Consider the following 16539-nt stretch of genomic DNA (forward strand, 5'->3'; position numbering starts at 1 on the left):
AACATATGGATGTGCACATGTGATACATTTGATTCAGTTTACTGGTATTTGATGTTCAGACATTTCAACACCAGAATGTACAAATAAAAACGACAAAGCCAGACGAAATTCAGGCAAACTAAAAAATGCTTCTCATTTTAATTAGGAAGATAGAAACAGTACAAAATAGACATTCTTTTCTATACACAGAAGAAAAAAAAAGAAATTGGAAATAAACGAGGGAATCGTTAAGCACAGGAAGGTTCAAAAACTTAATTTCTGTTATTCTTTGTTAAACAGATCCAGTTAGTGGAGTCGACAGGCGAAGTACTTCAAGGCACATAGGTGAAGTCTTTTGGTCGTAGGTAACTATTTACATTGTCCATACAACAAGGCGAAGGAGGAATGAATGACAGAGGATTTAAGACGGCGCTGGTTTGCTTTTACAGGAGTGAAGACAACAGCACACGCGCTCCATTTTATTTCATAAAGGGTTCGGAGAGACAAGAGAATACAAGCGCTTTGAGAGGTATATCGAAACAGTACAAATGCACAAAGCCATTGTAAAAATATACCACTAAAATATAACTGTATATAAGGCGCATATCAGTGTCCAAACTGCAACGGAATGTCAAGATCTGTTTGTGGTCACGGTTGAAACTGTCACTAGGTGCAGCCAAATTTAGGATTTCCGAACTGAAGGTGAACTGGTATGTTTTGCTATGCAAGTGCACTGTTTGAAGTACTATAAATATGCAGCAAGATCGCCGCTAGTTCAGAGAGATTAGCTATGACTTCATTAATGAGTGAACGTCTGCATCTGCTCTACAACAGTCTTCATGGGGGTCTGATGGGCAAAGGCTACCCAGGGTCTTCATGAAAACATCAGCCATATGAACACAATACATTGATAAATGGGAGGATGGTACTATATACAAGGAAAACTATCCACAGTGGTTTGGTACAAGGCAAAAGAGGGAGGAAGTAAAGACTCATTGTTCGGGCAGGTATCTGTAGAGGAATGTCTCGTTCTGAAAAAACAGCAATTTGTCAGGTCACGTTTGTTTATTGTAGTGAACGCATGTTAACGCTGTATTTGGTTGTAAATACAGAGGTAAAGGGTGCAGACTCAAAAAGATGAGATTTGGTCATTGTTATCCAAATCATGCTGATTAACGGGACAATTTGATGCTTAAAATTGAGCCATAGGGGCGTTCATCAGTCCAAAGAGCGCAATGCGAAATTCAAACAAGCACCACGAACTGTGCTTCTAGTCGAATGTAATGTCCCAACAATTTACTTTAAAGGGATAAGTCACCCAAAAATGCAAATGACCCCATGATTTACTCACCCTCAAGTCATTCTAGGTGTATAGACATGATCAGAGATATGTTAAAATATATTTTATAAGATATTTTTCTTACACAAACCCATCGCTTCAGAAAGCCTTTATTGACCCCACGGAGCACTTTTATAATGGATGGATTCACTTTTTTTGGGCTTCAAATTTTGGGTTCCCATTCACTGCCATTATAAAGCTTGGCAGAGCCAGGACATTTATTAATATAACTCCGTTTGTATTAGTCTGAAAGAACAGTCATATACACCTAGGATGTCTTAAGGGGGAGTAAATCATGGAGTCATTACAATTTTTGGGTGAACTATCCCTTTAACTGTGACGTATTGATACAGCATGTGGATGATAACCTCCAGAACAATTTTTCACGGTTATTTGACCCATCAGGATTACGCAACTAGCATGTATTCATCAACATTTGTTTAGAAAGGCTAAAAGTGTATTTATTTATTTTTTTGTGAAGAATGTACTGATGAGTGACACGATAGTCGAAGAGGTCTGTCCGTTTGTGTGACGTTAACTTTGGTTCATTGAATGTGAATCCCAGCGGCTGAGAGACATATTTAATATCACTAGAAAGTTCATCCACACAACTGGTGTGAATTAGACATCTATGTGCAGGCTGTGGAAAACAGAACACCATCCAAAAACAATGCATCCCTCGTAAAATAGTGCACAGCAATGAAAGAAAATCATTAAATGCACACCAACGTTAGAAACATCTCGTCCACAGGTTAAAAGGCTGGTTATTTCCCTTGTCCAAAACAACTAAGATCAATGAGAAATACAGAAAATTGATTATTAAAGTGGCTTCGAGAGCCCATTCAAATGTCGTTTTGCTTTTTTTTTGCTTATGGTCAATTGAGGTTTGGTTGTAAATACAGAACAGACAAAATATATGACTGATAGATACACACACACACACACACACACACACACACACACACACACACATACACACATACACACATAAAAAATCATATTCATATTAGTTTGGTCTAAAGAGAGACTGATCTACTTTGCATTATAGTTAGTCTAGGGAAAGTGTAAGCACTTCCTGTGTCCACGATATAAATGTTCAGTGGTCATATGGATGCGACGTGTGCTTACGTGCACAGAAATATGGACATGTACGTGTGTTTTGGATGGGTGTGTGCAATAAAATTGCTAATAGATGGTTTGTCCCTCTGGCCTTTAAAATCATGAGGCGTGACATTAAATCAGATACACACAATCAGTACAAAGAAGTATCTTGAAATATTCAAGTTTACAGCCTTCATGCTGGGAATGCAGGTAGAATGTAACTGAACTTGACAAGAATGCAACTGTTTTTTTCTTCACTTAAGAAAAAGAATGTTAAGCGTAAAACTAGAAACAGAATTAGATCTTTCTTTTCCCAGAGGTTTGGAAAATTTCACGGTTCACATTATGGAATGCACAGTGCAAAAAAAAAATGAAGATTTATAAAACCCACAGTTGTCGAGATTGTTATTTCGTCGTCGTCTTCTTTAGTGGTTAAATTGGTTAATAGTAATGACATCATAGAGTAGAGCCACTTTGTGGTTGCCAGGTGCAAGGAAACCCCTTATTTTCTCTCAGCACTTCAATAGTTCTCTTGTCAGGGGTAGTAAAATGGGCTGCCTTTAAAAAAGGTTAAATAATCCTCAATCATTCCCACAAATATGGTTTTGCATCTCCAGCTAAAGTAAATAGTCTCTTTTGAGGCACCAGAGGTGAATATTTGAGAGCGCATCCTTTTAGTGAATGTTACAAAAAAAACACACCAACGCACAAAACGGCCTTGAGCGTTCTAGTGTGAGTGTTTGTGTGGTTCTTGAATGGAGACGATGATGTGGATCCCAGAGCCGCAGCCGAACTGCTGTGGGTTGTTAGCTTAGCCGGGCTGCGCTGGTGGTCAGTGTTGAGGTGGCGTCTTGGGGGAGGGGCCTTGATGAGGAAGCCACGCCCCCTGAGGCACTGCTGGTCTGAGGCACGGCTCGTCCACATGATGTGGAGCGGCATTCGGTACTGGACAGTTTTTGCAGACGAGTAAAGACCTGGTTTAAAGGGAGTCGTCGTCGTGCTCCATGGGTTCATCCGCAAGGCTGGAAAACATTAGTTCTATGTTTAGCATCAAACAATATTACCATATGTTTTTTATGTCTAAGAATTAATCGAAAGCATAATTTTTGACTCATTCTTAGGCATAAAAAAACATGTTCACAATAGATTAAAAGGGAACTGGGCACCTATGAAACATTATTATGAATTACTTTGGAGTTGCCCCTTTATGCAAAAACAAAATCTTGTTGGACAATTTGGCTTTACCCAAGTATAATCCAATTGTAGAATGTGGTTCACATGGTCACACCCCATGCTAATTTAGTAGTATTTATATACCATTAACAATTTGGTCCCACTTTTTTATTAGGTGACCTTAACTAGCTACTATGTACACCTTTTTTGATATAAGCACCATGCACTTTTATGTTCATATTGTATTGCAAAACACTGCTGATATTGAGGTGAGATATGGGTAAAGTTAGGGACAGGTGTGGTGGTGTGGGTAAGTTTAAGGGTAAAGTTAGGTACAGGTGTGGTGGTGTGGGTCAGTTTAAGGGTAAAGTTAGGTACAGGTGTGGTGGTGTGGGTAAGTTTAAGGGTAAAGTTAGGGACAGGTGTGGTGGTGTGGGTCAGTTTAAGGGTAAAGTTAGGGACAGGTGTAGTGGTGTGGGTCAGTTTAAGGGTAAAGTTAGGGACAGGTGTGGTGGTGTGGGTCAGTTTAAGGGTAAAGTTAGGGACAGGTGTGGTGGTGTGGGTCAGTTTAAGGGTAAAGTTAGGGTCAGGTGGGGTGGTGTGGGTCAGTTTAAGGGTAAAGTTAGGGACAGGTGTGGTGGTGTGGGTTAGTTTAAGGGTAAAGTTAGGGTCAGGTGTGGTGGTGTGGGTCAGTTTAAGGGTAAAGTTAAGGACAGGTGTGGTGGTGTGGGTCAGTTTAAGGGTAAAGTTAGGGACAGGTGTGGTGGTGTGGGTAAGTTTAAGGGTAAAGTTAGGGTCAGGTGTGGTGGTGTGGGTCAGTTTAAGGGTAAAGTTAGGGACAGGTGTGGTGGTGTGGGTAAGTTTAAGGGTAAAGTTAGGGTCAGGTGTGGTGGTGTGGGTCAGTTTAAGGGTAAAGTTAGGGACAGGTGTGGTGGTGTGGGTAAGTTTAAGGGTAAAGTTAGGGTCAGGTGTGGTGGTGTGGGTAAGTTTAAGGGTAAGGTTAGGGACAGGTGTGGTGGTGTGGGTCAGTTTAAGGGTAAAGTTAGGGACAGGTGTGGTGGTGTGGGTAAGTTTAAGGGTAAAGTTAAGGACAGGTGTGGTGGTGTGGGTAAGTTCAAGGGTAAAGTTAAGGACAGGTGTGGTGGTGTGGGTAAGTTTAAGGGTAAAGTTAGGGACAGGTGTGGTGGTGTGGGTTAGTTTAAGGCTAGAGTTAGGAACAGGTGTGGTGGTGTGGGTAAGTTTAAGGGTAAAGTTAGGGACAGGTGTGGTGGTGTGGGTAAGTTTAAGGGTAAAGTTAGGTACAGGTGTGGTGGTGTGGGTCAGTTTAAGGGTAAAGTTAGGTACAGGTGTGGTGGTGTGGGTAAGTTTAAGGGTAAAGTTAGGGACAGGTGTGGTGGTGTGGGTAAGTTTAAGGGTAAAGTTAGGTACAGGTGTGGTGGTGTGGGTCAGTTTAAGGGTAAAGTTAGGTACAGGTGTGGTGGTGTGGGTAAGTTTAAGGGTAAAGTTAGGGACAGGTGTGGTGGTGTGGGTAAGTTTAAGGGTAAAGTTAGGGACAGCTGTGGTGGTGTGGGTCAGTTTAAGGGTAAAGTTAGGGACATGTGTGGTGGTGTGGGTAAGATTAAGGGTAAAGTTAGGGACAGGTGTGGTGGTGTGGGTAAGTTTAAGGGTAAAGTTAAGGACAGGTGTGGTGGTGTGGGTAAGTTTAAGGGTAAAGTTAGGGACAGGTGTGGTGGTGTGGGTAAGTTTAAGGGTAAAGTTAGGGACAGGTGTGGTATTGTGGGTCAGTTTAAGGGTAAAGTTAAGGACAGGTGTGGTGGTGTGGGTAAGTTTAAGGGTAAAGTTAGGGACAGGTGTGGTGGTGTGGGTAAGTTTAAGGGTAAAGTTAGGGTCATGTGTGGTAGTGTGGGTTAGTTTAAGGGTAAAGTTAGGGACAGGTGTGGTGGTGTGGGTCAGTTTAAGGGTAAAGTTAGGGACAGGTGTGGTGGTGTGGGTCAGTTTAAGGGTAAAGTTAGGGACAGGTGTGGTGATATGAGTCAGTTTAAGGGTAAGGTTAGGGACAGGTGTGGTGGTGTGGGTAAGTTTAAGTGTAAAGTTAGGGACAGGTGTGGTGGTGTGGGTCAGTTTAAGGATAAAGTTAAGGATAGGTGTGGTGGTGTGGGTAAGTTTAAGGGTAAAGTTAGGGACAGGTGTGGTGGTGTGGGTAAGTTTAAGGGTAAAGTTAGGGTCATGTGTGGTGGTGTGGGTAAGTTTAAGGGTAAAGTTAAGGACAGGTGTGGTGGTGTGGGTAAGTTTAAGGGTAAAGTTAAGGACAGGTGTGGTGGTGTGGGTAAAGTTAGGGACAGGTGTGGTGGTGTGGGTTAGTTTAAGGGTAAAGTAAGGGACAGGTGTGGTGGTGTGGGTCAGTTTAAGGCTAAAGTTAGGGACAGGTGTGGTGATATGGGTCAGTTTAAGGGTAAGGTTAGGGACAGGTGTTGTGGTGTGGGTAAGTTTAAGGGTAAAGTTAGGGACAGGTGTGGTGGTGTGGGTCAGTGTAAGGTTAAGTTAGGGACAGGTGTGGTGGTGTGGGTCAGTTTAAGGTTAAGTTATGGAAAGGTGTGGTGGTGTGGGTCAGTTTAAGGGTAAAGTTAGGGACAGGTGTGGTGGTGTGGGTTAGTTTAATGGTAGAGTTAGGAACAGGTGTGGTGGTGTGGGTAAGTTTAAGGGTAAAGTTAAGGACAGGTGTGGTGGTGTGGGTCAGTTTAAGGGTAGAGTTAGGAACAGGTGTGGTGGTGTGGGTTAGTTTAAGGGTAGAGTTAGGAACAGGTGTGGTGGTGTGGGTCAGTTTAAGGGTAAAGTTAGGGACAGGTGTGGTGGTGTGGGTAAGTTTAAGGGTAAAGTTAAGGACAGGTGTGGTGGTGTGGGTAAGTTCAAGGGTAAAGTTAAGGACAGGTGTGGTGGTGTGGGTAAGTTTAAGGGTAAAGTTAGGTACAGGTGTGGTGGTGTGGGTAAGTTTAAGGGTAAAGTTAGGGACAGGTGTGGTGGTGTGGGTAAGTTTAAGGGTAAAGTTAGGGACAGCTGTGGTGGTGTGGGTCAGTTTAAGGGTAAAGTTAGGGACATGTGTGGTGGTGTGGGTAAGATTAAGGGTAAAGTTAGGGACAGGTGTGGTGGTGTGGGTAAGTTTAAGGGTAAAGTTAAGGACAGGTGTGGTGGTGTGGGTAAGTTTAAGGGTAAAGTTAGGGACAGGTGTGGTGGTGTGGGTAAGTTTAAGGGTAAAGTTAGGGACAGGTGTGGTATTGTGGGTCAGTTTAAGGGTAAAGTTAAGGACAGGTGTGGTGGTGTGGGTAAGTTTAAGGGTAAAGTTAGGGACAGGTGTGGTGGTGTGGGTAAGTTTAAGGGTAAAGTTAGGGTCATGTGTGGTAGTGTGGGTTAGTTTAAGGGTAAAGTTAGGGACAGGTGTGGTGGTGTGGGTCAGTTTAAGGGTAAAGTTAGGGACAGGTGTGGTGGTGTGGGTCAGTTTAAGGGTAAAGTTAGGGACAGGTGTGGTGATATGAGTCAGTTTAAGGGTAAGGTTAGGGACAGGTGTGGTGGTGTGGGTAAGTTTAAGTGTAAAGTTAGGGACAGGTGTGGTGGTGTGGGTCAGTTTAAGGATAAAGTTAAGGATAGGTGTGGTGGTGTGGGTAAGTTTAAGGGTAAAGTTAGGGACAGGTGTGGTGGTGTGGGTAAGTTTAAGGGTAAAGTTAGGGTCATGTGTGGTGGTGTGGGTAAGTTTAAGGGTAAAGTTAAGGACAGGTGTGGTGGTGTGGGTAAGTTTAAGGGTAAAGTTAAGGACAGGTGTGGTGGTGTGGGTAAAGTTAGGGACAGGTGTGGTGGTGTGGGTTAGTTTAAGGGTAAAGTAAGGGACAGGTGTGGTGGTGTGGGTCAGTTTAAGGCTAAAGTTAGGGACAGGTGTGGTGATATGGGTCAGTTTAAGGGTAAGGTTAGGGACAGGTGTTGTGGTGTGGGTAAGTTTAAGGGTAAAGTTAGGGACAGGTGTGGTGGTGTGGGTCAGTGTAAGGTTAAGTTAGGGACAGGTGTGGTGGTGTGGGTCAGTTTAAGGTTAAGTTATGGAAAGGTGTGGTGGTGTGGGTCAGTTTAAGGGTAAAGTTAGGGACAGGTGTGGTGGTGTGGGTTAGTTTAATGGTAGAGTTAGGAACAGGTGTGGTGGTGTGGGTAAGTTTAAGGGTAAAGTTAAGGACAGGTGTGGTGGTGTGGGTCAGTTTAAGGGTAGAGTTAGGAACAGGTGTGGTGGTGTGGGTTAGTTTAAGGGTAGAGTTAGGAACAGGTGTGGTGGTGTGGGTAAGTTTAAGGGTAAAGTTAGGGACATGTGTGGTGGTGTGGGTTAGTTTAAGGGTAAAGTTAGGGACAGGTGTGGTGGTGTGGGTTAGTTTAAGGGTAAAGTTAGGGACAGGTGTGGCGGTGTGGGTTAGTTTAAGGGTAAAGTTAGGGACAGCTGTGAATGTGTGGGTTAGTTTAAGGGTAAAGTTAGGGACAGGTGTGGTGGTGTGGGTAAGTTTAAGGGTAAAGTTAGGGACAGCTGTGGTTGTGTGGGTTAGTTTAAGGGTAAAGTTAGGGTCAGGTGTGGTGGTGTGGGTTAGTTTAAGGGTAAAGTTAGGGACAGGTGTGGTGGTCTGGGTTAGTTTAAGGGTAAAGTTAAGGACAGGTGTGGTGGTGTGGGTAAGTTTAAGGGTAAAGTTAAGGACAGGTGTGGTGGTGTGGGTCAGTTTAAGGGTAAAGTTAGGGTCAGGTGTGGTGGTGTGGGTTAGTTTAAGGCTAGAGTTAGGAACAGGTGTGGTGGTGTGGGTTAGTTTAAGGGTAAAGTTAGGGTCAGGTGTGGTGGTGTGGGTCAGTTTAAGGGTAAAGTTAAGGACAGGTGTGGTGGTGTGGGTCAGTTTAAGGGTAAAGTTAGGGACAGGTGTGGTGGTGTGGGTAAGTTTAAGGGTAAAGTTAGGGACAGGTGTGGTGGTGTGGGTAAGTTTAAGGGTAAAGTTAGGGTCAGGTGTGGTGGTGTGGGTCAGTTTAAGGGTAAAGTTAGGGACAGGTGTGGTGGTGTGGGTAAGTTTAAGGGTAAAGTTAGGGTCAGGTGTGGTGGTGTGGGTCAGTTTAAGGGTAAAGTTAGGGACAGGTGTGGTGGTGTGGGTAAGTTTAAGGGTAAAGTTAAGGACAGGTGTGGTGGTGTGGGTAAGTTTAAGGGTAAAGTTAAGGACAGGTGTGGTGGTGTGGGTAAGTTAAAGGGTAAAGTTAGGGACAGGTGTGGTGGTGTGGGTAAGTTTAAGGGTAAAGTTAGGGACAGGTGTGGTATTGTGGGTCAGTTTAAGGGTAAAGTTAAGGACAGGTGTGGTGGTGTGGGTAAGTTTAAGGGTAAAGTTAGGGACAGGTGTGGTGGTGTGGGTAAGTTTAAGGGTAAAGTTAGGGTCATGTGTGGTAGTGTGGGTTAGTTTAAGGGTAAAGTTAGGGACAGGTGTGGTGGTGTGGGTCAGTTTAAGGGCAAAGTTAGGGACAGGTGTGGTGGTGTAGGTCAGTTTAAGGGTAAAGTTAGGGACAGGTGTGGTGATAAGAGTCAGTTTAAGGGTAAGGTTAGGGACAGGTGTGGTGGTGTGGGTAAGTTTAAGTGTAAAGTTAGGGACAGGTGTGGTGGTGTGGGTCAGTTTAAGGATAAAGTTAAGGACAGGTGTGGTGGTGTGGGTAAGTTTAAGGGTAAAGTTAGGGACAGGTGTGGTGGTGTGGGTAAGTTTAAGGGTAAAGTTAGGGTCATGTGTGGTGGTGTGGGTCAGTTTAAGGGTAAAGTTAAGGACAGGTGTGGTGGTGTGGGTAAGTTTGGGACAGGTGTGGTGGTGTGGGTAAGTTTAAGGGTAAAGTTAAGGACAGGTGTGGTGGTGTGGGTAAAGTTAGGGACAGGTGTGGTGGTGTGGGTTAGTTTAAGGGTAAAGTAAGGGACAGGTGTGGTGGTGTGGGTCAGTTTAAGGCTAAAGTTAGGGACAGGTGTGGTGATATGGGTCAGTTTAAGGGTAAGGTTAGGGACAGGTGTGGTGGTGTGGGTAAGTTTAAGGGTAAAGTTAGGGACAGGTGTGGTGGTGTGGGTCAGTTTAAGGTTAAGTTAGGGACAGGTGTGGTGGTGTGGGTCAGTTTAAGGTTAAGTTATGGAAAGGTGTGGTGGTGTGGGTCAGTTTAAGGGTAAAGTTAGGGACAGGTGTGGTGGTGTGGGTTAGTTTAATGGTAGAGTTAGGAACAGGTGTGGTGGTGTGGGTAAGTTTAAGGGTAAAGTTAAGGACAGGTGTGGTGGTGTGGGTCAGTTTAAGGGTAGAGTTAGGAACAGGTGTGGTGGTGTGGGTTAGTTTAAGGGTAGAGTTAGGAACAGGTGTGGTGGTGTGGGTAAGTTTAAGGGTAAAGTTAGGGACATGTGTGGTGGTGTGGGTTAGTTTAAGGGTAAAGTTAGGGACAGGTGTGGTGGTGTGGGTTAGTTTAAGGGTAAAGTTAGGGACAGGTGTGGTGGTGTGGGTTAGTTTAAGGGTAAAGTTAGGGACAGCTGTGAATGTGTGGGTTAGTTTAAGGGTAAAGTTAGGGACAGGTGTGGTGGTGTGGGTAAGTTTAAGGGTAAAGTTAGGGACAGCTGTGGTTGTGTGGGTTAGTTTAAGGGTAAAGTTAGGGTCAGGTGTGGTGGTGTGGGTTAGTTTAAGGGTAAAGTTAGGGACAGGTGTGGTGGTGTGGGTAAGTTTAAGGGTAAAGTTAGGGACAGGTGTGGTGGTGTGGGTAAGTTTAAGGGTAAAGTTAGGGTCATGTGTGGTGGTGTGGGTCAGTTTAAGGGTAAAGTTAAGGACAGGTGTGGTGGTGTGGGTAAGTTTGGGACAGGTGTGGTGGTGTGGGTAAGTTTAAGGGTAAAGTTAAGGACAGGTGTGGTGGTGTGGGTAAAGTTAGGGACAGGTGTGGTGGTGTGGGTTAGTTTAAGGGTAAAGTAAGGGACAGGTGTGGTGGTGTGGGTCAGTTTAAGGCTAAAGTTAGGGACAGGTGTGGTGATATGGGTCAGTTTAAGGGTAAGGTTAGGGACAGGTGTGGTGGTGTGGGTAAGTTTAAGGGTAAAGTTAGGGACAGGTGTGGTGGTGTGGGTCAGTTTAAGGTTAAGTTAGGGACAGGTGTGGTGGTGTGGGTCAGTTTAAGGTTAAGTTATGGAAAGGTGTGGTGGTGTGGGTCAGTTTAAGGGTAAAGTTAGGGACAGGTGTGGTGGTGTGGGTTAGTTTAATGGTAGAGTTAGGAACAGGTGTGGTGGTGTGGGTAAGTTTAAGGGTAAAGTTAAGGACAGGTGTGGTGGTGTGGGTCAGTTTAAGGGTAGAGTTAGGAACAGGTGTGGTGGTGTGGGTTAGTTTAAGGGTAGAGTTAGGAACAGGTGTGGTGGTGTGGGTAAGTTTAAGGGTAAAGTTAGGGACATGTGTGGTGGTGTGGGTTAGTTTAAGGGTAAAGTTAGGGACAGGTGTGGTGGTGTGGGTTAGTTTAAGGGTAAAGTTAGGGACAGGTGTGGTGGTGTGGGTTAGTTTAAGGGTAAAGTTAGGGACAGCTGTGAATGTGTGGGTTAGTTTAAGGGTAAAGTTAGGGACAGGTGTGGTGGTGTGGGTAAGTTTAAGGGTAAAGTTAGGGACAGCTGTGGTTGTGTGGGTTAGTTTAAGGGTAAAGTTAGGGTCAGGTGTGGTGGTGTGGGTTAGTTTAAGGGTAAAGTTAGGGACAGGTGTGGTGGTGTGGGTTAGTTTAAGAGTAAAGTTAGGGACAGGTGTGGTGGTGTGGGTTAGTTTAAGGGTAAAGTTAGGGACAGCTGTGAATGTGTGGGTTAGTTTAAGGGTAAAGTTAGGGACAGGTGTGGTGGTGTGGGTAAGTTTAAGGGTAAAGTTAGGGACAGCTGTGGTTGTGTGGGTTAGTTTAAGGGTAAAGTTAGGGTCAGGTGTGGTGGTGTGGGTTAGTTTAAGGGTAAAGTTAGGGACAGGTGTGGTGGTGTGGGTTAGTTTAAGGGTAAAGTTAGGGACAGGTGTGGTGGTATGGGTAAGTTTAAGGGTAAAGTTAGGGTCAGGTGTGGTGGTGTGGGTAAGTTTAAGGGTAAAGTTAGGGACAGCTGTGGTTGTGTGGGTAAGTTTAAGGGTAAAGTTAGGGACAGCTGTGGTTGTGTGGGTTAGTTTAAGGGTAAAGTTAGGGTCAGGTGTGGTGGTGTGGGTTAGTTTAAGGGTAAAGTTAGGGACAGGTGTGGTGGTGTGGGTAAGTTTAAGGGTAAAGTTAGGGACAGGTGTGGTGGTGTGGGTTAGTTTAAGGGTAAAGTTAGGGACAGGTGTGGTGGTGTGGGTTAGTTTAAGGGTAAAGTTAGGGACAGGTGTGGTGGTGTGGGTTAGTTTAAGGGAAGGGTTTGGTGTAAGGGAAGTGTCAACATAAATGTTATTGTAATTATAAATGTAATTACAGAGATTAATTACAGATGTAATTACATGCAGGTATTTTAAAGTCTAAGTACAATGTAAAAAACTGACATGCACAGTAAGTGCATTGTATCAAAATATTAATTTAAATATTAGTTTATAGTAGTTAAGGCCACTTAATATAAAGTGAGTCCACAGCTTTTAATAATATTTTGAATGAGATGTAATTGTATTAGTTGTTTTTTTAATTATTATTACTAGAGCTGGGCAATTGATTAATCACATCCAAAAAGTATATCCATAAAAGTTTGTGTTTATATAATATGTGTGCGCTGTGTATAATTATGTATATATAATGGCGTGGAACCATTTTGATTTAAAAAACGAAATAGTTCACTGCCGTGTATAAGTACAACACGGCCACGACTCAAATGATCTACCACTTAAACAAAGTGCATCCGTCCCTGGTTAATGTCGGCTGCGGTGCATCCTGCTGGAAAAGTTAGCGCAGAGGTAACTTCTGCATCCCGGCAACGTCAGTCCCCTCAGAGCGGGTGTTTTCGTGGCATGAGCGTCTCGGCTGCGTGGCATGTCCATTTTTATTTTGGCTCTCATGTTAACAGGTTAGAGCTTGCACACTGCCTGCGTGACTCGAGCTGCGCTGAAAACGCGTGCATGTTAGAAAAAGAACCGACGCCTATTTTTCACACGACACATGTTGGAAGGGTGTCCAGGCAAAATAGAATAGGAAAAGATGTTTAAATGTCATTTTGACACAAACACACATTAATAAATGACATTTTGATGTTTGAAAGTCTCTAGGTTAACATAAATGCAGATATAGGCCTAAATGTAATAAATAAACAAAAATGATCGATTTTGAAATATTGCACCTGTTACAGAAGGAAATATTCAGTAGCATATTTTGCCGTCGATGTCTTTGCTGTATCAGTAGGCTAAATATTTATGTTTAACATGAATTATAGGGCTTTCCTGTACGTCCCTTATAGCAGCAGTGCCGCGTAAGACACGCTTATACTGTGCAAAAATATAGAAACACAGACACGCAACAGAAACGCACGCATAAGCACGCGCACATATGTTTGGTTTGGCTAACTAAACGTAGTTTAACTGTCTGCCACAAGTTGATCTTGTAATAAAGGTCTCATCGAGGAATTCATCGCATTTTTTAAAAAGTTAAATAATTATTTTTATTATAAAAATATTAATGATTAATCGATAGTCGATCGTTTATTCTCCTGACGATCAACTAAGAAAACTTAATCGAATGCCCATCCCTAGTATATACATGCAAATATTTCTTAAATATATACATGAAGGAGTGTGTATTCATATATCCATAATAATTAAACACAGCGCGCACACACATATTATGTAAACACAAACTTTTATTTTGGATGCAATTAATCGGTTGCCCAGCACTAATTATTACTATTACTAAGCTTTATTTCAATAGATTTATAAAAAAAAAAAAACATTTTTAATAGTTCTAGATAAAGATAATAACCCTGGTTTCACTGTAAATTACCAAACAAATTGTGTACGGAGGAGAACGGAGCACTATAGAATTGTGTTAATCACATTTATCAAAATGTCTTCATCAGAACGTACCTTTTGCTGGTCAAGACCCCCACAGAGAGGGACGCCATCGCATTCACTGTGTCTGTTTCCTCACAGTCTTTCCTTTGGGCACCCAGAAACGACATACCCACTGTGCTCGCCAACGGCTTGAGTGATGACCAATACTGACCTGAGAAAGAGCAAGAGACTTCACTGTTAACAGCTGGCAGCACTACTGGCATCAAACAATAGTTCACTCAGAAAAACGATTTACTTTTCCTCATGTCATTCCAAACCTGTATGAGTTTCTTTTAAAAGTGAATCACAATAAAATATATTTTGCAGACTGTCAAAGCTGCTTATCTTCCCGGTTAACTGACAATGGGCAAAGAGGCGGGACGTGGGCGGAGCTGAGATGACTAACAGACAGCAGACACACAGCTATCCACCTGTCACTCAAAGTGGCCACGCCCTTAATTATTCAGAACTTTAAGGCTTTATATAATGTAAACAAATTAGTTATAAAAAAAAAATACCCCTCTCACAGTTGTCATGAAAGCCAAAATTAGCCGTATAGACCAAAACCACAATTTGTACCAGGCTGTAAACATGTTTTTTTCTGCTGTAAAGTTGAGCATTTTAACATGGGGCTCAATGAGAGTCTGCTCCTTCTGGAGCCTGTCCCTAGTGGCCAGTTGAGGAATTACAGTTTAAATCACTTCTATATTGGCTTCAAGAGAAACTGGGGGAGTTTGCAGCTTGGTCTCAACCAGACATCAGTAGGCGGAGTTAGTGTAAATAGCCTCTGCCAACAAGGACACTCGGTTAAAATACTGTTGGTGCTCTGTTTGTCCTTATTAGAGCTTGACTGTGAATCACGGTACACGTTCGAGAATATCGAAAGAGCAGCTAAGACATTCTGCAAAAAATTTCCGTTGTGTTCAGCGCTTTGAAAATGTGAATGACAACTGTATGTTGACTGCCAACCGCAATAGCACGCAGAAAGCGTGAGAGAGGTAGGGTACGCCACGTAGTGCGTCCCATACAGTTGTTTTTATTGGAATATTTTGGCAGCGCTGGAACCATGTGGTGAAACAACGATGATCATGATTATAATTAATTACAAAGAATTAAACAAATGTGTGCTACCAGGAAGCCAGTGCATTTCAGGATAATTAGAGGCAGACTGGGACGAGAGCAGCGAGAGACACTCACTCTGTATTTGCAGAACTCTCTGCAGTGAAAGCACTCCGTTGGCATTGGGCGTCTGCAGCAGAGTCGACTCAGGAAGAGGATCCTAACAGAAAACCAGATGAAAAACTGTGTTTTTGTTTTTTCCTTTAAAACAAAGAGCACGTCATACAAGACTGTGCCAGAAAAGTCATGTTAACACCCTTACATAACACGACTGCTCAGTATTTGTTAACGGCAATGGCATAACAGGTAGAATAAATGTGTTATAAAGTATTTGGACGGATCATGAATGAAATCTGACCTCCAGCCCCAGCAGAGCGCTGACACAGGCCTCAGAAGCGTCACATATGGCTGTGAGGTCGTGACCTCCCTCTAATGCTAGAACCACGCGTCCTCCTGCTAACGTCATCAGCTGCCGAGTCAAAATCCCAAAACCTGCAGAGAGACCAATAACAGCATAACCGTCACAGTCCAAACGCAAGCTTTTTCTGAGACTTTTATAAATGAATTTGAAGCATTTATATTCATCATTTGCAAGATAATATATCAAGGGCATTGTTAACAGAAATATCCTACATTTAGCAGTGACTTTGTATCCTCCTAAAGGAGCGGGATGTCCTTCTGCGGCATCAAACCCTGAAGAGACCAACACCATGTCTGGGGAAAACTCCTGAGCAATGGGCATCACCACCGTCCTAAACATCATAACAACGCATAGACAACGTTCAGTTAACCCTTAAGCACATACCTCGGGTCTTTAGTGACCCTGAACATCAATCTTTTTAGTATTCCTCAATTCATTCATTATAAACAATATAACAAGAAAAAAATTCTGTAAAAAAATGGTATAGGGTCGCTAATGACCCGAGGTGTGTAACAGTGTAATTATATTTTTTTTCTGCACAACAATAATTGAATCTCCGATGGCTTTATTCCTGAATTATTCCTCAAGATGGCGATGTCTGACACACAATGATGAAGTGACGTTTCCTCTCATAGTTACCGCAGGCAGAAAACAAAAGTATAGGAAGAATCATCAGCAAAAGTTGAAATGTCTCAGAGATTTCCTGCAGAGCGAGAACTGAACGCAGTCAAATATTACTGTCACTGTCGGTGGATCTGCTGAAGAAGCTGTCGGAGAGCTAAATATTGATTCTGAAGATGATAGTTTTGAGAATATGTTTGAGATGGTGAATATGAGGCAGATGCTGAATGAATCATTTAAAAGATCCATTCTCACTTCACTCTTATGAACACGGCAACAAAAGCCAGGGCAGATGTCAAGATTGTCAGAGAATAACAAATTCAATTTCAGTCCGTTCCTGGCTTCAGAAGACTCGGAGTATAGTGCATGAGTCATATGGGCTGCTTTTATGATGCTTTTGGATCTTATTTGAAGCTTGAAAGCTTCAGTGGCCATTGTAATTACATGGAAGAGCAACCAACTACATTCTTCAAAACATCTTTTTTGTTCCTCAAAAGAGTAAATCAATTAGCATTTTCATTTTTGGGTGAAGCATTCCTTTAATGGGTCTTCTAAGGCAAGACAAATATTATATTTTTTATTGAAACACTGGCAATAAATATTACAACAGACACTAATGCTCGAAAATACTTACAGTTATTATTAATAGTTCCAGATGACTATTATTCTTATTTATTTATTCTTTTGGGTGTTTTTGTCAGTTTTACATCATTTCTGATCAAAGCCTTCACAGAAATATGCTACATGTGAAAAACTATTTGGCCAGAAGACTGAAAAGAAGA

General features: G+C 42.8%; 1 protein-coding gene across 3 annotated transcripts in view; it reads right to left on the reverse strand.

The window, feature by feature from the left end:
* Positions 1–108: 108 nt before the first annotated feature.
* The window catches only part of hdac7a (histone deacetylase 7a), a 121179-nt gene continuing 104748 nt past the window's right edge, over positions 109–16539 (reverse strand). For all 3 annotated transcript variants that reach the window (XM_067446837.1, XM_067446836.1, XM_067446838.1), the window contains exons 22-26: positions 15349–15467; positions 15074–15207; positions 14794–14875; positions 13630–13768; positions 109–3441 (exon numbers count right to left, since the gene is read on the reverse strand). In XM_067446837.1, the coding sequence (XP_067302938.1) occupies positions 3399–3441; positions 13630–13768; positions 14794–14875; positions 15074–15207; positions 15349–15467 (517 nt within the window). In that variant the 3' untranslated portion in view covers positions 109–3398. The remainder of the gene's footprint in view (positions 3442–13629; positions 13769–14793; positions 14876–15073; positions 15208–15348; positions 15468–16539) is intronic.

This window comes from Pseudorasbora parva, chromosome 6 (assembly GCF_024679245.1).
Source record: "Pseudorasbora parva isolate DD20220531a chromosome 6, ASM2467924v1, whole genome shotgun sequence".
Lineage (NCBI taxonomy): Eukaryota > Metazoa > Chordata > Actinopteri > Cypriniformes > Gobionidae > Pseudorasbora > Pseudorasbora parva.